Source organism: Chenopodium quinoa, unplaced genomic scaffold, assembly GCF_001683475.1.
Source record: "Chenopodium quinoa cultivar QQ74 unplaced genomic scaffold, ASM168347v1, whole genome shotgun sequence".
Lineage (NCBI taxonomy): Eukaryota > Viridiplantae > Streptophyta > Magnoliopsida > Caryophyllales > Amaranthaceae > Chenopodium > Chenopodium quinoa.
The window spans coordinates 763056-783886 of NW_018743669.1; the positions used below are offsets into that span (position 1 = coordinate 763056).

At 35.8% G+C, this 20831-nt stretch overlaps 2 protein-coding genes and 2 non-coding genes across 9 annotated transcripts; 1 reads left to right on the forward strand and 3 right to left on the reverse strand.

Annotated features, from left to right (window-relative positions):
* The first annotated feature begins 2378 nt into the window (after positions 1 to 2378).
* On the forward strand, positions 2379 to 7578 carry LOC110683422 (phosphomethylpyrimidine synthase, chloroplastic-like). 5 transcript variants are annotated; one of them, XM_021859793.1, is made up of 7 exons: positions 2379 to 2484; positions 2589 to 2696; positions 3868 to 4183; positions 4445 to 4572; positions 4887 to 5713; positions 5863 to 6539; positions 6635 to 6845. In XM_021859793.1, exons 3-7 carry the CDS (start codon positions 3870 to 3872, stop codon positions 6636 to 6638), a joined length of 1950 nt encoding a protein of 649 aa, XP_021715485.1. In that variant the 5' UTR covers positions 2379 to 2484; positions 2589 to 2696; positions 3868 to 3869; the 3' UTR covers positions 6639 to 6845. The 5 variants fall into 5 exon arrangements, 4 of the variants coding, with proteins under 4 accessions (XP_021715485.1, XP_021715487.1, XP_021715486.1 ...); XR_002503611.1 differs by lacking the exon at positions 2379 to 2484 and adding an exon at positions 6909 to 7578 and having other exon boundaries at positions 2519 to 2696; positions 6635 to 6746; XM_021859794.1 differs by lacking the exon at positions 2379 to 2484 and having other exon boundaries at positions 2518 to 2696; positions 3862 to 4183.
* Positions 7579 to 8174: 596 nt separating this feature from the next.
* Positions 8175 to 8246, reverse strand: TRNAP-AGG. The gene has a single exon. It is a non-coding gene; the product is annotated as a tRNA-Pro (tRNA).
* Positions 8247 to 8526: 280 nt separating this feature from the next.
* Positions 8527 to 8598, reverse strand: TRNAP-UGG. The gene has a single exon. It is a non-coding gene; the product is annotated as a tRNA-Pro (tRNA).
* Positions 8599 to 9361: 763 nt separating this feature from the next.
* On the reverse strand, positions 9362 to 12303 carry LOC110683423 (50S ribosomal protein L4, chloroplastic). 2 transcript variants are annotated; one of them, XM_021859797.1, is made up of 2 exons: positions 11301 to 12303; positions 9362 to 9668 (listed from the first exon to the last, which is right to left on the reverse strand). In XM_021859797.1, the coding sequence occupies exons 1-2, from the start codon at positions 12157 to 12159 to the stop codon at positions 9643 to 9645; spliced, it is 885 nt and encodes a 294-aa protein (XP_021715489.1). In that variant the 5' UTR covers positions 12160 to 12303; the 3' UTR covers positions 9362 to 9642. The 2 variants fall into 2 exon arrangements, with proteins under 2 accessions (XP_021715489.1, XP_021715488.1); XM_021859796.1 differs by having other exon boundaries at positions 9362 to 9671; positions 11301 to 12301.
* Between the last annotated feature and the right edge of the window lie 8528 nt (positions 12304 to 20831).

Here is a 20831-nt window from a genome sequence, read left to right on the forward strand (position 1 = left end):
ATCATGGAGATAAAAGCCTGATCCAGCTCTTTTAATAGCTAGTCATTCGCAAACAAGTGAAGAACAAGGCACGACGTCTGAATACCTGATAACAAGAGGTGAAAAAAGACATATATAAGATAGTTTTGAGCACCAAGTGGGCCTTTAGAGGCCCTTTGGGTACCATGGAGAGCACCTCGATGTTTAAACATGTCGAGCTCAAAATTGCTCTCCAAAAGCAAATTTGATTATTTGAAGGCTATAATTCATGATATTAAGCCATTTTCGAAGATTTTGGGACCTGACCACGAATATACAAGTGATTGAAAGGGATGCACCCTAGAGTCATATACCATTGTTGGGAACTATATATGGTCATATTTATTCACATAAAACCATGTGGTCGCCTTGAGTTAACAAAGGGTGATATATACTTAGCCAGCTAGATGTAAAGTTTAAATTTAAAGTAGACAACACCAGCCATCCAAGTGGCCTCCTAGTGTCTCTTATGGTCCATAGGAAGCACTCTGACCTCTTTCCTTTTTGGAGCCTAGAAAAGTCGAATATTATCCAAAGCTTGGCTTGGCTATAATCTATGCTTTCGAATCAATTATGAGATTTTTTTTCAAAATTGAAATGAATGTATAGGGTGTCCTCTTGGGTCATAAAAGTTGGTTTGTAATATTAATTGGGCTACTTATAGATCTACAAAGTCACCCGAATTAAATTCAGAATATGCATTTACGAGTAATTACTCACATACTCTTGATGTTTTTCTAGTTATATACGAGTACTGTACTACTATGTATACTAGAAAGCTATATTGTTATTAAGGGACGATACTTTTCTTCACGTCCAAATAATTTACTTTGTATCAGAAAGATTATTGAAGGACAAAAGGAGGATCATCAAATTTGGATGAATGTAAAAATATTTGATTAATCATGAAATTGGGAGGCTGATATTTTTTTATGAAGTTAGAAAAATCTATGTCAGCGTCAAATGTGGTTGTGATGTTTTTGGATTTAGTGATGCAACTAGTGGACTTGATGGCCAGAGGTAATTGCCACTTGTCATGGGTTACCTAAATTCATTAATATTGCCATGTTCATGTTCTTCTTTTTTGATTGCCTCTTCTTTTTCTTGTGCAATACTTTTCAAGATCAAATGATAAAACATTAAAAACAATAGTAGTAATCTATTCTAAATTATTTTTGCTGATATTTTGCTCATTTCATAGTACAAAAGTTAGACAATAAATTCACCAAATAATCACTTCATAAAATATTTTATATTGACAAATAATCACTTCAAATAATACTTTTTTAACAAATAATGTTGACCAATAGCAAATGTATTATTGTCACTATTTTCATTTTTTTTTTTTTTTTTTTGTAACAGCGTACTTATTTATTTGTTTTTTTTGGTGCAAACTTATTCATTTTTTTGATACTCTTGAGTCTTGATAGCACTATGAATATATGTTTTTAAATTATAAAAATTGCTGCTCAACCATAAATATAAATATCTCGACTACAAGGCCCATTGACAAGTGTAACCCAAATTATTTTGCTTGACAACTTTTCACAAAACTAATAATATAGTGCACCTTTAAGGCTTTAAACTTATGTCATGTCCTCTTTTTCTCCAATAACTCAACATCGTAGTGGTGTATGGTGCCACACAAATTATTTATGAATTACTTTTGAACAAGAAAAGATCTATAATTCTATAAATTAGTATTTGTGTAGTGGTAAGGATTATTATTTGTTTCGTAAAAAGGATTATTATTTGTTAAAGGACTAACTCAATTAAAAGCTTAACGTGATGGTTGAAGCTCAGAAATAAAACTCGTGACCTTGATGTTACGCTAACTTTTAATACCCCATGTTAAAGGACCAACTCAACCAAAAGGTTAAACTAATGGTTGAAGCCCAAGAATATGTTTTATACTCTGTATCATTATCTTTCAATTATCTTTAAGCTTACGGTTATGAGGTAGTGAAATCAATCTTCGTTAAAAGCAATTTAGTAATAAATATTCCCTTATTTTAGACTTAGGTTGAGTTGACAGGTAAGAAACTACACAATATCTAATACAGAGTAGGTAAAATACTAGATAAGATATGTTAATACAACCTATGTTATAATTAAGATCTCACAAGAATATATTCTCCTAATGTATAAAACTTAGTAAATCGTTAAAGAAGAACATGCAAATAGTAACACCTGACACCAAACTATTGACCGGGTAACTCCTGACTGATCGAGTAACTTCTGACTGACCAAGTAGACCCTAAGTCTCTGACCAAATAACCCCTAATTGAGTAACCCCTAAATACTTGACCGATCGAGTAGTTCTTGAATAAGTAATCATAGCTCTAAGGTGTATCTAGCCATATATGAAATTGTAAATCAAAAAACATCATCTCACACTAATTTGGAATTGGAAGATCACATTTCCAAACAAAAATTGTGGAGCACATCATATTTGTGATTTTAGAGGTAATTATTATAAATAAATATCTAAAAAGTAGACTTTATTAATTACGAGTATGTTTTTTAAAAAAATAAAAATAAAATTAATTTCGGAGTTTGTTGTTACACAGTTACACTGTATAACAAAAACATCCTCGTAATCACGAGATTCTACCATCCTTCTTCTTTGTAAAGCTACACTCTTCACTCCACTTCTCATCTCTCTCTCCTCAGTTTCGGTGAGTTAATCTCAACTTTATTTTCAATCTTTTTTTTCTGTTATTAATTTCTTATTTGTGTTTATGATTAATCGACGACATGCATGCAACTTGTTGATAAATTTTTTTATGAAAATGATGGTTTATTGTTATGTTAATTGCAATTACAGTGAATTTGATATGTTTCTGGAATTTTGAGACTTGAATCTTTGTTATTATTGTTTAATTAAATTTTGATGTTATGATGTAGGATAATTCCCGATTTTTTAATGACAAAAAGGGTTTTCATTTTTCTAAATAATGAATAAAAATTTTAATTTTTTTGGCGTATATTTAAAAATGAAATGGGATGTTTATGAGAAGATTTATCTTGGTTATCGTTTTGTTTTATAATTAATGATTATAAACAATACAGTAAAAAAAAAAAAAAATTGAACTTTGTTGGATCTTTCTTGATTCAGGTGCTTTAGATTGAATTCCCCTGTTTAAAAATTGAAAAATGAAAATGGGTTAGCCTGAATTATTGAGTGATGTTATTTGGGCTATTCTTTCAACCTACACTATATTTGCATTAGACGTACCCTTGTATTTGGATATATTAATGACCGTGTTCAATTTTGGGATGTCCGGAAAAAGATGTCACTTTTTTTGTTGGGATGTTTAGAAAAACTTGTCACTGGTCTTGTTTTAGCTATGGTTTGTGTTTTTTTAAGTAACTAACTGTGGTTTATGATTACATTAAATGTCTTAATATGTTAATGGCATGAACACTGCATATTAAAACTACTTCCGGAAAATAATTCTAGCGGTGTTCTAACCCTTGATTGATTTGCTTTAGTAATTAGTATCTGACTGTTCGTCTCGAGTATGCTGGCATGTATTTGATCCTTAGCATAGCTAGCAATTTAAGCCTGACTAGAATTGCCACCCAAAAAAAAAGCTAACTGATCTTCGGTACATTAAGCTGTCCGGAGTCTTTTAGTTTTTGATATGGAAAGGCAAAGGAGTGGTATTTTGCTTTAATCTTTGAGAATTTTGTGCCTCTTGCAATTTTGGCCTCAAAAGCGGCTACCATAAGGCATAAGCTGTGGAAATGAGCCATAGAGTATTGTGACTTTTTTATTTCAGATATTCTTCTGTTTCACTAATGTCATTGTTTCAATGCATAAATGCATAATCTCATAATTTTCAGGAATGGCATCACTTCAAGCTACTTTGACTACAATCTGGTGCAAGAATGATAACCACTCTGCCCCGTCCATGCTGCCCAAGACTTCTTTCTTGCCTAGATTCGATACGCTGGGAAATGCTGCTGCTGCTGCTAATGCCAAGGAATTTCATTTTAGTTCCTTGAGTTCCGGTACTCAGGCCACTTTGACCTTTGATCCACCAGCCACAAATGAAAAAAAATCCAAACAAATTAAACATACAGTTGACCCTTCAGCCCCCGACTTTCTTCCACTCCCATCCTTTGAGCAATGTTTTCCAAAGAGCACAAAAGAATGCAGGTAAACGCCTAAACTTTATAGTTCCAGTTTCTTACAGGAGCACAACCTTTTTAAAAAATTTATAACATTTTCATTTGAATAATATCTTTATATTGCTTATTCATGTGAATATTACTTATTTTATTGTTAACAATACAATGATCATCATCAAAATCCTTCTGTATCTTCTGATTGTTTGTTTTTGTCAGAGCAGCTTTATCAGTTTGGTTGCAAATTTATTGCTGTCTTCATTGTATAATGGTTTATGCTTATAATGTACAGGGAAGTTACTCACGAGGAATCAGGTCATGTGCTCAAGGTTCCCTTTCGGCGCATCCATCTTTCTGGGGACGATCCCCATTTTGACACCTACGACACCAGTGGTCCTCAGGATATTAGTCCTAGGATTGGTATGGATCCCTTCCACCTCCTATCACTGCATACAAAATTCTAAATTAGTACAATGCAGTCATTGTTTGCTTAATTGCTTATTCTCCTATTACCTCGGTTCTTTTCCTTTTCCTTCATTTGCAATATCCTTGACAATTCTCTGCTTGAGTAGTTGTAGAGCTATTAGATCCTATCTCACACATAAGCTTATCTGAGGGAAGGAATTGAGACAATTCTTGTTCTATGAGCTTTGTATTCAGCAGCATTGATTGAGTTAAGATTGAGTTTTAACTTGCATGTAACTTACTTGGTTATTTATGCTATTATAATACAGGACTCCCTAAGTTGCGCAAGGATTGGATTGACAGGAGGGAGAAGTTAGGTCTGCCTCGATACACTCAGATGTTCTATGCTAAGCAAGGAATGATAACTGAAGAGATGTTGTTCTGTGCTGCTCGTGAGAACCTTGATCCTGAATTTGTGAGGTCAGAGGTTGCTCGTGGACGTGCAATTATTCCTTCCAACAAGAAGCACTTAGAGTTGGAGCCTATGATAGTTGGAAGAAATTTTTTGGTCAAAGTTAATGCAAACATTGGAAATTCTGCTGTTGTTAGCTCAATTGAAGAGGAAGTCCATAAGCTTCAGTGGGCAACAATGTGGGGTGCAGACACAATTATGGATCTGTCAACAGGTCGCCATATTCACGAGACACGTGAGTGGATACTACGGAACTCTGCTGTACCAGTTGGTACGGTCCCTATCTACCAAGCACTTGAGAAGGTGAATGGCATTGCTGAGAATCTCACCTGGGAGGTTTTCAGGGAAACCTTGATCGAACAAGCAGAGCAAGGTGTTGATTACTTCACCATCCATGCAGGTGTTCTGCTAAGGTATATTCCTCTAACAGCCAAACGCATGACTGGGATTGTATCCCGGGGAGGATCCATTCATGCAAAGTGGTGTTTAGCCTACCACAAAGAGAACTTTGCTTATGAACACTGGGATGATATTCTCGATATTTGCAACCAATATGATATAGCATTATCAATTGGGGATGGCCTCAGGCCTGGGTCGATATACGATGCCAATGACTCTGCCCAGTTTGCAGAGCTCTTGACCCAAGGAGAACTTACGCGACGAGCCTGGGAAAAAGATGTGCAGGTACATACAACCTTATGAATTGTGCTAGGTTTACATAAATAATATGCTCAAGTTTAATTTCCTTGTTACTATGGCTTATTTTTCACTGTAATCATCAATTTTAATCGTCACTTTACATGTTAAGTAATAATGTGCTATTGTGACTTTAGGTGATGAATGAGGGGCCTGGACACATTCCAATGCACAAGATACCTGAAAACATGCAAAAACAGCTGGAATGGTGTAATGAAGCTCCATTCTACACTCTTGGTCCACTAACAACTGATATTGCTCCTGGTTACGATCACATAACCTCGGCCATTGGTGCTGCCAATATTGGAGCCCTTGGTACTGCACTTTTATGCTATGTGACACCAAAAGAACATCTCGGATTGCCAAATAGGGATGATGTGAAAGCTGGGGTAATAGCATACAAAATTGCTGCTCATGCTGCTGATCTGGCTAAATGCCACCCACAAGCTCAAGCATGGGATGATGCATTGAGCAAAGCTAGATTTGAGTTCCGATGGATGGATCAATTTTCCCTTTCACTAGACCCTATGACTGCCATGTCCTTCCATGATGAAACCTTGCCATCAGAGGGTGCCAAGGTTGCACATTTTTGCTCTATGTGTGGGCCTAAATTCTGCTCTATGAAGATAACTGAGGATGTCCGCAAGTATGCTGAGGAGCATGGTTATGGTGATGCTGAGGAAGCTGTACGAGAAGGGATGGAAGCTATGAGTGCTCAGTTTCTGGCTGCTAAGAAAACTATCAGCGGAGAACAACATGGTGAAGCCGGGGGAGAGATCTACTTGCCTCAGAGTTATGTAGATTCTTTGAAGAGGTAAAATAGCATATTACACTCCATATAGCTGGTTACCTCTTAGCAAAATAATTGATTATATCCTTCTAAACTTCTTGATCTCTTGACCGTTGCAGGTAGAAATCTACACTTGAAGTCGAGGCAGTGGCGTAGCTGAGCTTAGCCCTCCTTGAAGCCTCAGTGGATGCAGATTAATATAAGCATGGACTTTTTTTTTGCCCTGAGGTGGTAAGTTCAAGGTTGATGTATAAATAAAGAATAGACTAGTTCATCCATAAGCTTGTTTGAAACTATGGCTCAATGAAACTCCTTTCCCTTTGTTGTGATCTTTCGACTTATAGCTTTTTTTTCGTTCATATTTTACATTTATTGACACAAGAAAGGCACCAGGGGTGTTTGTCTTTGCTACAGCATCTCATCTGTTTTGACAGAAGATGCTGGCGAGACAGGCTGAGAAAGTCCCTTTGAACCTGAACAGGATAATGCCTGCGTAGGGAGTGTGCATTTTCTTTTTCGTTTTTTCCTTTGCGTGGTAACAGGGACAGAGCTTCCTGTATATGGGGCAGCTTGATCTGGTTAGCTGGTTCGGTATCTTGACCATGCCCATCTCTGATATCCGGTGGGTAGCAACTTAATGTTAGCTAAAATAAATGTTGCTTCCCTCGCTCTCTTTTGACTAAATGATACTTCATACTACGTAATTAAATAAATTGGCTTTATATATGCAATATTATGATCTGTATTAACACTAGAACAGTAGATCTTCTCTAGATGAAATAAGTGCACATCATGTAAAAGTTGTTTGTGAAAGCTTCTTACTACCTCTGGTTCATATTACTCGCAACAAAGGGGTATTATTTGTGAGACATAAAATGTTCATTTGTTGCGAGTAATAAGAACGGGAGGTAGTATTTGTTAGAGATGCTACCTGCAGCTGTATGTTCATTCTAGACGTAGGATGGTTAAGTTGCCGTTGAGTTGCTTTCTATTTCAGGAATATACTATAAAGTTGCCGTTGAGTTGCTTTCTATTTCAGGAATATACTATTAAGTTGCCGTTGAGTTGCTTTCTATTTCAGGAATATACTAAATGAAAATAATTTATTTTTTAAAAAAAAAAAAAAGGAATTGAAGAAATACTGATCAGTGATAAACTGATAATTCATATCGTTCCTAGTTGTGTTTGATGTTTCTCCTCCCCTTCGTTACACTATATTTCACTTGATCTTAGCCAAAAGGCTGAGAAAGGTATCACTTTATTTCTTTTTGCTTACTGCAAAGAAAGACATGCATTATGCATCAGTTGTACGATGTTAATCCAATTTGAGATACTTACCTGTATAGATGGTCACGGATATAGGAACGAATAAGAGAGCCATTGTACGGTTGTACCTGCGACGTATTTAAGTTGATTCTCGTTTATGATACTGTCCAAAGAGTGAAATATATTTCCTCGACTCCTTGTCCAAAGAGTTTATATATATATATCCTTGTCCCAAACGATGTGAATAGAATAATGTATTGGATCATATAAGAATTGGCTTAATACCTCAATGAACCTTCCAAAAATAAAATGATGTATATAAAATTAGATAAAAGAGTGATTTCCTAGGGAGCTGAGAGCAAGCGGCATTTGTGGGGGTTACAAAAATATATAGGGGCATTCCGAGAATTGAACTCGGGACCTCTCGCACCCTAAGCGAGAATCATACCACTAGACCAAATGCCCGATCATGTTACACAACTACTGTATATTGTTAATTTTCAAAATGCATGCCTGTACAATACGATCTTGAGTCTACTTCAGGACGATTTTTGGGTACAAGAGTACAGGGAAAGAGGAAAAATTGCTTCTCAAATTAAGTGAAGAAACACAATCACGAATTAAGATGTATAGACTACTCTGTATTTTGTGTGGATGTCATAAAATTATATCTCAGTTGGTATCCAGCGAACGATCAAATTATTGAGGTCCCCTTATATAATCGCACTCAAACAAAAACATTAGAGGGGCATTCCGAGAATCGAACTCGGGACCTCTCGCACCCAAAGCGAGAATCATACCACTAGACCAAATGCCCATGCTGTGTTAATCTTTGTTCATTTTAAATTATCTTAATTAACTTTAGATAATAAAAATAAAATAAAATAAAAAAATATGACGGCTGTGGGATGTGAACTCACGCCCTTTCGGACCAGAGCCTAAATCTGGCGCCTTAGACCACTCGGCCAAACCGTCTTAATGATGTTATTCAATCCTGATTTAACAATACTTTCAATTTTACAATTAACAAACTAATTTCCAATATTGAAAATTCAATATCTATTATTAGAGCTAACTGACCTCCAGCAATTGTTCTTAACCAGTATAATAGCTAACCTTTTACCGACCAATATAATATTTACACACTAGACTGGTGCCTGTTAGCAGCGGCCTCTTACAGTGTCATTTATGTAAGCATTGAAGACTTGAAGTTAATCATCCTCTACCACCTAGCTAACTACCTGAGCTAAGAAGTATGGTCGATGTGATCATAGGCCATGGCTAAAACTAAGGAAGAATCAGTGTTGATATGCTGAAAGAATAATCGTCTAATGTCACTCTATTAGAAGCGCCAAGACTTTTGATCAGCACCCCTCATATAATCTCCTCAAAATCTCAAAATCAGGGATGATAGATGGTTCAGCCACACTGATGCCGAATCCTGATATTCGACTTTACTTTCCTACAATGGCTAATCTTCTATATTCTGATTCCATCGCTAATCAGAGACTGGGTACAGACTCGATAAGATTGAACCTGATGTTGAATGAAGGTCTTGCTATTCATCAATCATGGTCTCATGGACAAGCAAAACTAAATTTTCCCTGCATTTTATATAGAGGAACATTGTATACAACAAATGGAACTCTTACTAGTTACTACATGTGGATATGAACAAGCAAAACATACATCTCCATTACAGAATAAACATCGAATACAATGAATAAATATTTCATTTAAAAACTCATCAAATACAATACATGTACCAAAATCTTTGCACTTGCAGCATGTATTAAGTCAGGGTCTGCTGATCTCCCTACGATTAACATTCCTCTTAGCTATAAAATCTCAGTTTGCCTGTTTACTCGGTAGCTTCAGGAGTGCCATCTGCTACAACACCAAAATAAAACAAGGTAAGAAAATTACTCCTTACTTGGTCTCAAAAAGACAGACACTAAAATATTAAAGTAAAGTGTCCTCCACAGGGGAGACCAGTAATTTAAGTGAATCTTAAGCACTGGGATATTAAATATCAGTGAACATCAAAGGCAATAGACAGAAAAAACAACATAAGATGCCTGTTCCATCTCTTAAGAATGAACTCGCAATGATATAGCTCAAATGCCTGTTCATGAAGATTTTCCCTCAAAAAGTATATAGCTCAAATGACATAGAACTCGCAAGACAACCATCATCCCACTGGTTCAATCTGTAATGCCCTCACTTATAATCTTAGGCTTCTTGGGGCTGATGGAATCTAACAATGTAGGCAAGATCATAGTATCTTGATCCTATTTCCTGAAGTTGCACCAATACTAAAAAGAATAGAGAGGCTCTCTGAAACTTGTACAGAAGAATAAAAAAATTCCAATATTGAACTAAAATCCTCTGTTGTAATTTTCATGCATCTCACTGACAGAAATGCGCTTAATATGTGCATACAGAAGATGATCTTGTCAGAGGCCTACATCAGGGAAGCCATCAAGGGAGCTTATTAATAAATAAAACCATGATCCATCTAATTTCCACTGTTACAATTTTCATGCACCTCACTGACAGAAATGCGCTTAATATTTGCATACAGAAGATGATCTTGTCAGAAGCCTACATCAGGGAAGCCATCAACTTATTAATAAATTAAACCATGATCCATCAGGCAATGGCCCTTAGACAAGTAATTAAGTACTTCAAATTCAGATAGGGAAACTAAGGTTTAGCTGACTAATGTAAAAATGTTGCTAACTACTAATAGCCATGAGAAGCCAAGGCTCACTAGGGCGTATAAGAGCACTAATCATTCTTGTACTTACACTCAGCAACATTTATTCCAACTAACACACCACCGTATCAAGATACTGCTCCAATTCGCGTGAGCACGTGGAGTGAATCCCCCCCCCCCCTCTCTATCTCTCTCCAAAAACCAAACCCTTCCTCTTCTTTTAAAAATCGACTTTGAAATACCAAGCTCACACCATCAAATGCATGATACAATCTTTGAATACTAATCATCGTCTCATTAAACACACCCACAGTTTCGCAAAAACTCCTCCATACAAGAATAACACACGTACCATTCCAACATGATCAGCGCGATCATATCAAAATTATACCTCCTATGTCTTCCTTCTCTCCATGATCTTCCTACTGATCCTTCTACTGTAAGTAATTCGATAATTCCATTACACTAATACACATCAAGTTTCCGAATACATTACCCAGCAAGCTCATACCATAATCTAACATACAAAACAACCAATGGATAATGCAACTGCAAGATATACTACTAATCACCCTTTATTTTCAAAATTGAGTCATACATATTTCACCAATTTCTCTTTAATTTCAAACATAAGCCATTCTACCATACCAATTCAACATGAATTGCCACATTATAACATCAATGTAATTAAATTATAGGGTAATTCATACTACCAATTGCCACTTTATCCACAAATCATGTTGCATCAAAACTAAAAAAAGAAAGAAAAAACAAAGCACTAGATTATAAATTATCATTACCTTCCTCACCATCACCAACATCTTCTCCTTCCTCTTCCTCATCCTCGTCGTCTTCGTCTTCATCATCCACAGAATCAACCCCATACATTTGATTCAAATAATCCACAGCCCCTTGAGTAAAAACCAGCTTCTCAGCATTCAAAACATCAAACAAATTCAAACTTCTTGGAGTCAACAACTTCAAAGTCCTAATATTCCTCCCAGATTTCTCCACATTTTCTTCCAATTCCGTAAAAAAAAACATCGATTTCTCAGCTGGGTCAAGCCCCCACCTCTGCATTGCCGCAATAAAATCCTTAGTTTTAGGCTTCCCAAAATTCTCCGCAAATTCTTCCACAACAATCGAGTTCTCAGCAGCACTAGCAATGGCGGTCGAAAGAGCAAGTCTCTTCTCCTTCTTGTTCATCTTAATGGACCAATCTCTGGGCTTGGGCCCAAAAATAACCCCACCACCGGGCCTGAGAGGAGACCTCTGTGACCCACGTCGGGCCCGACCCGTTTTCTTTTGTGGGTAGGGTTTCCGACCACCACCACGAACTTCCGCACGTGTGAGAGTAGAGGCGGTCCCACGGCGTTTGTTCTGGAGTTGGGTGATGAGACCACGGTGAACGACGGCACGGGCCGTTTCGGATGGGGCGGTTTTGAGGTTGAGAAACGTTTCGCCGACTTTTTCGCCGGAGAAATTGAGGATTGGAAGAGGGGTGAGCTCGGATTTGATGGAGAGAGAAAGTGGGGTTTGGGAAGGGGAAAAGGAGGGGAGTTTGAGAATTGGTTTGGAAGAAAAGTGGTGGGATTTAGTGGAGAAAAGGGAGGAAGAGAAGAAGGAGAGAGAAAGGGAGGATGAAGTTGAAGTCGCCATTGTTGAAGGAAGAGTAAGCTTTTTTGAGGGGATGAGAAATGGTGGTTATGCTTATCCGTTGGACACAGAATAGAGAGAGATGGAGTAGGCGTACTACTGATTTATTAAAAAAAATAAAAATAAAAAAAAGATTCGATAGTGTACCCTTTTTTTTTTTTTACACCTTCTATAGTGTACACTCTGTTTTTAAATACTCCCTTGGTTTATAAATATTTGCTGCACTTTTCTTTTTCAGCCGTTTTTAAATACTTGCTCTATTTCCTTATTTGAAAAGTTTTTTATAATATTTAACTAATTTCTCTCACTTAGTGGACCCACTACATATTTTCTCTCCTCCAATCCTCTCCACTATTTTTACTTTTTACAATTTTTTTTCTTCTTCCGCTTACCCCACTACCTCCATATATTATTATTTTCTTCAATTTCTCCTAAAACTCCGCGCATGGAGAAATGGAGCAAGTATTTAAAAACGGAGGGAGTACTTGTTTAATCTCTTCTGAACACATATGTCAATACTAATTTTTTATCAATATTCCCTCCGTCCCTAAATTACATTCCTATTTCTAGCATTTATTCTTCACATAATAGAGAAAAACAAGAATGTAATTTAGGGACGGATGGAGTAATATTTTTAATTATCAATAAGTATAAATTCTAACAATTGAAAATTTTAATCTATTTTAAATGCTTATTCAATTTCTTCTGTGACCGTGAAACTGAACACTAATGCTTCACTAACGAACGAAGGGTGGGTAGGGTTGGGAATTGAGGCGAGAGACAGCACTGGCTAAGTCATCTTTACTGACACGAAGAGGGTTTAGGTTCACTAGCCACCTGAACTAGCTTAGGCAAAGGCAAAGGAGTTAGGGTATGTTCTAATTTACTGAATTGAACAGATTGGAACTGAACTGAATAGAGCTAAAAATGAATATTTCATGAAAGAAGAAAATTAGAAGTTGAACTGAACTTGACTGATTGGAGCTGAACTGAACTGAAATTAAGCTGAAGTGTAGCCCTATTAGATTGAGGGAAAAAGACAAGGCCATTAAAGAAAAGAGTTTTTTTTAGGAGTATTATTTTGGAAGATGAACAAGGTGAGTTGAGAGTTAAAGTAAAAAAGGTGAAATAAAAACTAAAAATAAAAAGATAATTTCAGTACATAAGTGTGATTACACATTTACACATGTTTACTTATGTCAAGTCAGTTTATTGGCCTAATTGACACCAGAGTTATTTTTATTTACTTTAATGCTCCATGAGCAATTTTTTATTTTACCAATTTGTCACATGAGGTCTTTTTTTTTAGCAAATTGGTCAATTGGAAACCTTAAGCAAACAGAAAATATTACGGGCCTGTTCTCTTACGTTGAAATTTAGTTCAGTTCAGCTCAGCTCAGTTCAATTCAGTTCAGTGCAGTTCAGTTCAGCTCAGTTCAGTTCAGTTCAATTCAGTTCTGCTCCTAATTTCCTTCTCTTATAAAATATTCAGTTCAGTTCAGTTCAGCTCAGTACAGTTTAGCTGAGTTCAGTCAATGAGAACAGGCCCTAATTACACTATCAGATGATGTTCTCCAAAAACCACAAATATGAAAGAATGTTACTAAGATATAATATGAAGTCTGAACCACATTTTTGCTCCTTGAACAACTTTTTTTCTTTGATGGAAATCAAATAATGTTACTCCCTCCGTCCCCATTTGATTGTCACTTATGTCATTTTAGGTGACTCAAAATGTTTATCACATTCATATTTTTTAATTATTAAGATATATATAAAGATTTTATACCTTCATTTTTTTTGTCCTTATTAAATTCTCCTCTTATTTTACCCTAACATTTTCCATAAAATTGTGTCAACTTTTGACTAATTTAATGTTTTTCATTCTTAAATCTCTTAATTTTTCTTTCTCATGTACTTTAATTACTTTTTTTTAATTATTGAAAATGTCTATTTCTTATGTACTTTTATTATTTTATTGGTTGAGAATTTCACTTTCCCATATACTTTAATTACTTCACACTCTCCACTTTAATTCCCGTGATTTTCCTTCAAAAGTGACAATCAAACGGGGATGGAGAGAGTATTAATCATAAGCTGAAAACTCAAACAAAACAAAACAAACAAAGTGCTTCTTGAGGAACTTCCTCAATCCACACCCATAAACTCCCCCCCCCCAAAAGTTTACTAAGGTGAGCAAGGCAATAGGTTACCTTGTTACCCCTTCTGCCTATGTGTAAAAGCAGAAGAAACCTCCAAAATTTATCAAAAATCGTGGATATTAGCCTTCAATTTTGGAATTTTTTTGAATTTTTTTCACCCGAAAATAAAAATTTCCGAAATGTTTACCATGGTCCCTAATACCCTCCAGGAGTCCAATTGGTTGGGTGAAACCATCCAATTTGCGTTTAAACGACCAATTTAACAGTTTACAACTTGCACCAATTTCATTAACTCAAGCCTACCACGAACATTTATGACAACATATAATGATCATATATGGTTCTAAACGGCATTATATGACCCTGAGATGTATTCCCTAAAATCTCAAGGCTTTTCGACATTGTGCCTCGAAACCTCCAAAATTTCTCAAAAAACGTGGATAATAGCCTTCAATTTTGGAATTTTGTTACTTTTTTTCGCCCGGAATAAAAAAATTGCCGAAATTTTAACCATGGTCCCTAATACCCTCCGGAAGTCCAATTGGGTGGGTGTATCCATCCAATTTTCCTTTAAACAACCAATTTACCGGTTTACAACTTGCACCGATTTCATTAAATCAAGTCTGCCACGAACATTTATGACAACATATTGACAGGGTAAAGTCGTATCCCCAAATCAAAAGTAATACCTAAATCCTCTAACTAATGTAGATAGGGAAGTAGGGTCGAATCCACAGAGAAACGAGTCTTTCTATTCCTAATTAAATAAAGTAATCTAAATTATAAAGTAACCAATATATAAATTTGGGTGTGAAACTAAACTACGGAGATTAATAATAAGGAGAAAACAATGAATAAAAGGATCTAGGGCATAGGTTCACCAATAAATAATATTCCAGGGTAGAATATAATAATCATTCATCAATGCAAATATTAATCAGATTATAAAGGGCTTTCGCTACGTATTATAATCACACAATTAATTTACCGGTATTAAATCTTATCTTTCGAATCTCGATTTAACCATTTATAAATTAACCTGCCTATTGAAACTAGACCTAAACATTAATTCTCATCTGTCGAATCTCGAATCAATATTGTCAAACTCATGCATAAAAGATCAGGCCTAATCTAGTCACAGAGCATTAAATCAATCAATAGGAAATTAATCTAGCATTGATAATCAACAACAATAAACTACCCCTTCATATTATTTAAGGATCCCCAAAAACCCTAGAAATAAAACTACTCACACATAGTAAAAACTAAACTAATCAAAGCAATAAAGCAAGACATGATTAAAGGAATAAAATAAACAACTAAGATTAAGAGAAGAGAAATCGTTACCAAAATAAATCTGGAATTAAGAGTAGATTAAGAACAAAGGTTTTAGGAGAAAGAAATCTAAGAGAACAATTAAGAGAGTAAAGTAAGCGTAAAAAAATAGAGAGAGGAAAGAGAGCTCCCTAAAATCGTATTACGGAGGAGTATTTATACTCCGTACAAATCCTAAACTAAAACAAACTAAAACGACGCTAATCGTCAACTAATAAATACACGCGCCCGATCGGGCGAGGCACCGCCCGATCGGGCGCGCCTTTTTATCCCTAATACTAATCTCGCGCCCGGCCAGGAGCGTCACCGGGCGCCAGCGTTAGCTTCTCCCACCCGGCCGGGCGGCTCACTTGGGCCACAATTTGGACTACGATTGGGCTTCAATACTTCGGGCCAATCTGGGTTTCCACTTCCGGTGTTGAATACTCGGTCCAAATGCCCCGGTATCACCTATACCGAGCCCTTAATCACCGGTTCGATGACTCTAACCGGCCCTGGCCTATAGAATCTAGGCTTGTTTCTCCAATGCTCGTGATTTCTCCAAAATAACTCGGGAAAATACTCCAAAAGTATAAATCCCTGCAAAAGTCAACCAAATCTACGAAAACACTAGAAAACACCAATTAGTAATAAAAGTGGCTCTAAAGAGCCAAAAACATTACTAATTATGAGTTTATGACCAAGGGATGGGGGTAAAATACTATATAAAATAGACACATCACATATAATGATCATAAATGGTTTCAAATGGTATTATATGACCCCGAGATGTATTCCCTAAAATTTCAAGGCTTTTCGACCCCGGGCCTCAAAACATTCGAAATTACTCAAAAAACGTGGATATTAGCCTTTAATTTTGGATTTTTTGCCTTTTTTTCGCCCAGATATAAAAATTGCCGAAATGTTTACCATGGTCCTTAATACCCTCCCGGAGTCCAATTGGGTGGGTGGAACCATCCAATTTGCCTTTAAACGACGAATTTACCGTTTTACAACTTTCACCGATTTCTTTAACTTAAGCCTACCACGAACATTTATGACAACAAATAATGATCATTTATGGTTCCAAATGGCATTATATGACCTCGAGATGAATTCCCTAAAATCTCAAGGCTTTTCAACACCGTGTATTAAAACCTCAAAAATTTCTCAAAAAACGTGGATAATAGCCTTCAATTTTGGAATTTTTTGACTTTTTTTCGCTCGAAATTAAAATTGTCGAAATTTTACCATGGTCCCTAATAACCTCCGGAAGTCCAATTGGGTGGGTGTATCCATCCAATTTGCCTTTAAATAACCAATTTACCGGTTTACAACTTGCACCGATTTCATTAAATCAAGCCTGCCACGAACATTTATGACAACATATAATGATCATAAATGATACCAAATGGCATTATATGACCCCAAGATATATCCCCTAAAATTTCAAGGCTTTTCGTCCCCATACCCAAAAACATTCAAAATTACTCAAAAAGCGTGGATACTAGCCTTTAATTTTAGAATTTTTTGCCTTTTTTCGCCCGAATTTAAAAATTGCCAAAATATTTACCATAGTCCCTAATAAACTCCCGGAGTCCAATTGGGTGGGTGGAACCATCCAATTTGCCTTTAAACGACAAATTTACCGGTTTACCACTTTGACTAATTTGATTAATTCAAGCCTACCATGAACATTTATGACAACAAATAATGATCATATATGGTTCCAAATGACATTATATGACCTCGAGATGTATTCCCTAAAATCTCAAGGCTTTTCGACACCGTGCCTTGAAACCTCCAAAATTTCTCAAAAAGCGTGGATATAACCTTCAATTTTGGAATTTTTTGACTTTTTTTCGCCCGAAATTAAAAATTGGCGAAATTTTTACCATGGTCCCTAATACCCTCCGGAAGTCCAATTGGGTAGGCTTATCCATCCAAATTGCCTTTAAACAACCAATTTACCGGTTTACAACATGCATCGATTTCATTAAATCAAGCCAGCGACTAACATTTATGACAACATATAATGACCATAAATGGTTCCAAATGGCATTATATGACCCCAAGATGTATCCCCTAAAATTTCAAGGCTTTTCGACCCTAAGCCCCAAAATATTCGAAATTACTCAAAAAGCGTGGATACTAGCCTTTAATTTTGGAATTTTTTGCCTTTTTTCACCCGGATATAAAAATTGCCAAAATGTTAACCATGGTCCCTAATACCCTCCCGGAGTCCAATTGGGTGGGTGGAACCATCCAATTTGCCTTTAAACGACTAATTTACCGTTTTACAACTTTCACCGATTTCATTAACTCAAGCCTACCACGAACATTTATGACAACATATAATGATCATATATGGTTCCAAACGAAATTATATGACCCCGAGATGTATTCCCTAAAATCTCAAGGTTTTTCGACATTGTGCCTCGAAACCTCTAAAAATTCTCAAAAAGCGTTTATAATAGCCTTCAATTTTTGAATTTTTTGACTTTTTTTTTCGCCCGGAATTAAAAATTGCAGAAATTTTAACCATAGTCCCTAATACCCTCCGGAAGTCCAATTGGGTGGGTATATCCATCCAAGTTGCCTTTAAACAAACAATTTACCGGTTTACAAATTGCACCGATTTCATTAAATCAAGCCCGCCACGAAAATTTATGACAAGGTATAATGATCATAAATGGTTCCAAATGACATTATATGACCCCGAGATGTATTCCCTAAAATTTCAAGGCTTTTCGACCCCGGGCCTCAAAACATTTGAAATTACTCAAAAAACGTGGATACTAGTCTTTAATTTTGGATTTTTTGCCTTTTTTTGTATATAAAAATTTCTGAAATGTTTACCATGGTCCCTAATACCCTCCCGGAGTCTAATTGAGTGAGTGGAACCATCCAATTTGCCTTTAAACGACTAATTTAATGTTTTACACTTTCAATGATTTCTTTAACTCGAGCCTACCACGAACATTTATGACAACATATAATTATCATATATGGTTCCAAACAACAACATTATATGACCCCAAAATAAACTCCCTAAAATCTCAAGGTTTTTCGACGCCGTGCCTCGAAACCTCCAAAAATTTTCAAAAAGCGTGGATATATAATAGCCTTCAATTTTGGAATTTTTTGACTTTTTTTCGCCTGGAATTAAAAATTGCCATAATTTTAACCATGGTCCCTAATACCCTCCGGAAGTTCAACTGGATGGGTGGTTCCATCCAATTTGCCTTTAATAACTAATTTACCGGTTTACAACTTGCACCGATTTCATTAAACCAAGCCTGCCACGAACATTTATGACAACATACAATGATCATAAATGGTTCCAAATGACATTATATAACCCCAAGATGTATTCCCTAAAATTTCAAGGCTTTTCGACCTTCGGGCCCCTAAACATTCGAAATTACACAAAAAGCGTGGATATACTAGCCTTTAAATTTGGAATTTTTTGCCTTTTTTTTCGCCCGGAGTCCAATTGGGTGGGTGGAACCACTCAATTTGCCTTTAAACGACCAATTTACCGGTTTACAACTTTCACCGATTTCATTAATTCAAGCCTACCACGAACATTTATGACACAATTAATGATCATTTATGGTTCCAAACGGAATTATATGACCTCGAGATGTATTCCCTAAAATCTCAAGGCTTTTCGACGTCGTGCCTCGAAACCTCCAAAAATTTTCAAAAAGCGTGGATAATAGCTTTCAATTTTGGAATTTTTTGACTTTTTTCGCATGGAATTAAAAATTGCCATAATTTTAACCATGGTCCCTAATACCCTCCGGAAGTTCAACTGGGTGGGTGGTTCCATCCAATTTGCCTTTAATAACTTATTTACCGGTTTACAACTTGCACCGATTTCATTAAATCAAGCCTGCCACGAACATTTATGACAATATATAATGATCATAAATGATACCAAATGGCATTATATGACCCCAAGATGTATCCCCTAAAATTTCAGGGCTTTACGTCCCCAGACCCAAAAACATTCGAAATTACTCAAAAAGCGTGAATACAATCCTTTAATTTTGGAATTTTTTACCTTTTTTCGCTTGAATTTAAAAATTGCCGAAATATTTACCATAGTCCCTAATAACCTCCCGGAGTCCAATTGGGTGGGTGGAACTATCCAATTTGCCTTTAAACGACCAATTTACCGGTTTACAACTTTCACCGATTTCATTAATTCAAGCCTACCACGAACATTTATGACAACAAATAATGATCATTTATGGTTCCAAACGACATTATATGACTGACAGGGTAAAGTCGTATCCCCTTATCAAAAATAATTACCTAAATCACTAACTAAGGTAGATAGGGAAGTAGGGTCGATCTCCACAGGGAAACTAGTCTTTTTACTCCTAATTTATTATTATAGTCCAAACTATTTAAGTAACCAATATTTATAGTTGAATATGAAACTAAACTAAAAAGAGTAGGAATAGGGAGAAAATAATATATAAAGGATCTAGAGCATAGGTTCACCAATAAATAATACTCCGGGGTAAAATAGGGTAATCAATCATTGACATTGCATAAATAACATGATTAACAGGCTCTCGCAATTTATTAACCAACATAGATCTAACAGGCTCTCGCAATTTACTAGATCTAAGTTCTTAATGAAAATAGCCTTTAATATCAAATTAACATCTGCTCGATTCATTAATTTAATATTGCTATACTTTTACAAGCCGCAATTGTAAAACATTAAAACAATCCAATAAGAAATTATCATGCAATATCAACAATCAATAATAGTCAATCATCAATGCATCAATTAACCAGATTGTAAGGGGCTTACGCTACTTATTACAATCACACAATTAATTTACCGGTATTAAATCTCATCTCTCGAATCTTGACTTAACCATTTATAAATTAACTTGCCTATTGAAACTAGACCTAAACATTAATTCTCATCTCTCGATTCTTGAATCAATATTGTCAAACTCATGCATAAAAGATAGGCCTAATCTAGTCACAGAGCATTAATCCATTCAATAGGAAATTAATCTAGCATTGATAATTAACAACAATAAATTACCCCTTTATATTATTTATCAGATCCCCATAAACCCTAGAAATTAAACTACTCAAACATATTAAAAATTAAACTAATCAAAGTAATAAAATAAATCATGATGAAAGGAATAGAATAAATAACTA

Coding starts and splice junctions, on each gene's coding strand:
- LOC110683422 (XM_021859793.1), top strand. CDS start 3,870: ATGGCATCACTTCAAGCTACTTTGACTACAATCTGGTGCAAGAATGAT. Junction 4,184..4,444: donor AAGAGCACAAAAGAATGCAG/GTAAACGCCTAA, acceptor TATAATGTACAG/GGAAGTTACTCACGAGGAAT. Junction 5,714..5,862: donor CCTGGGAAAAAGATGTGCAG/GTACATACAACC, acceptor TTGTGACTTTAG/GTGATGAATGAGGGGCCTGG.
- LOC110683423 (XM_021859796.1), bottom strand. CDS start 12,159: ATGGCGACTTCAACTTCATCCTCCCTTTCTCTCTCCTTCTTCTCTTCC. Junction 9,672..11,300: donor TGTTGGTGATGGTGAGGAAG/GTAATGATAATT, acceptor TTGGTGTTGTAG/CAGATGGCACTCCTGAAGCT.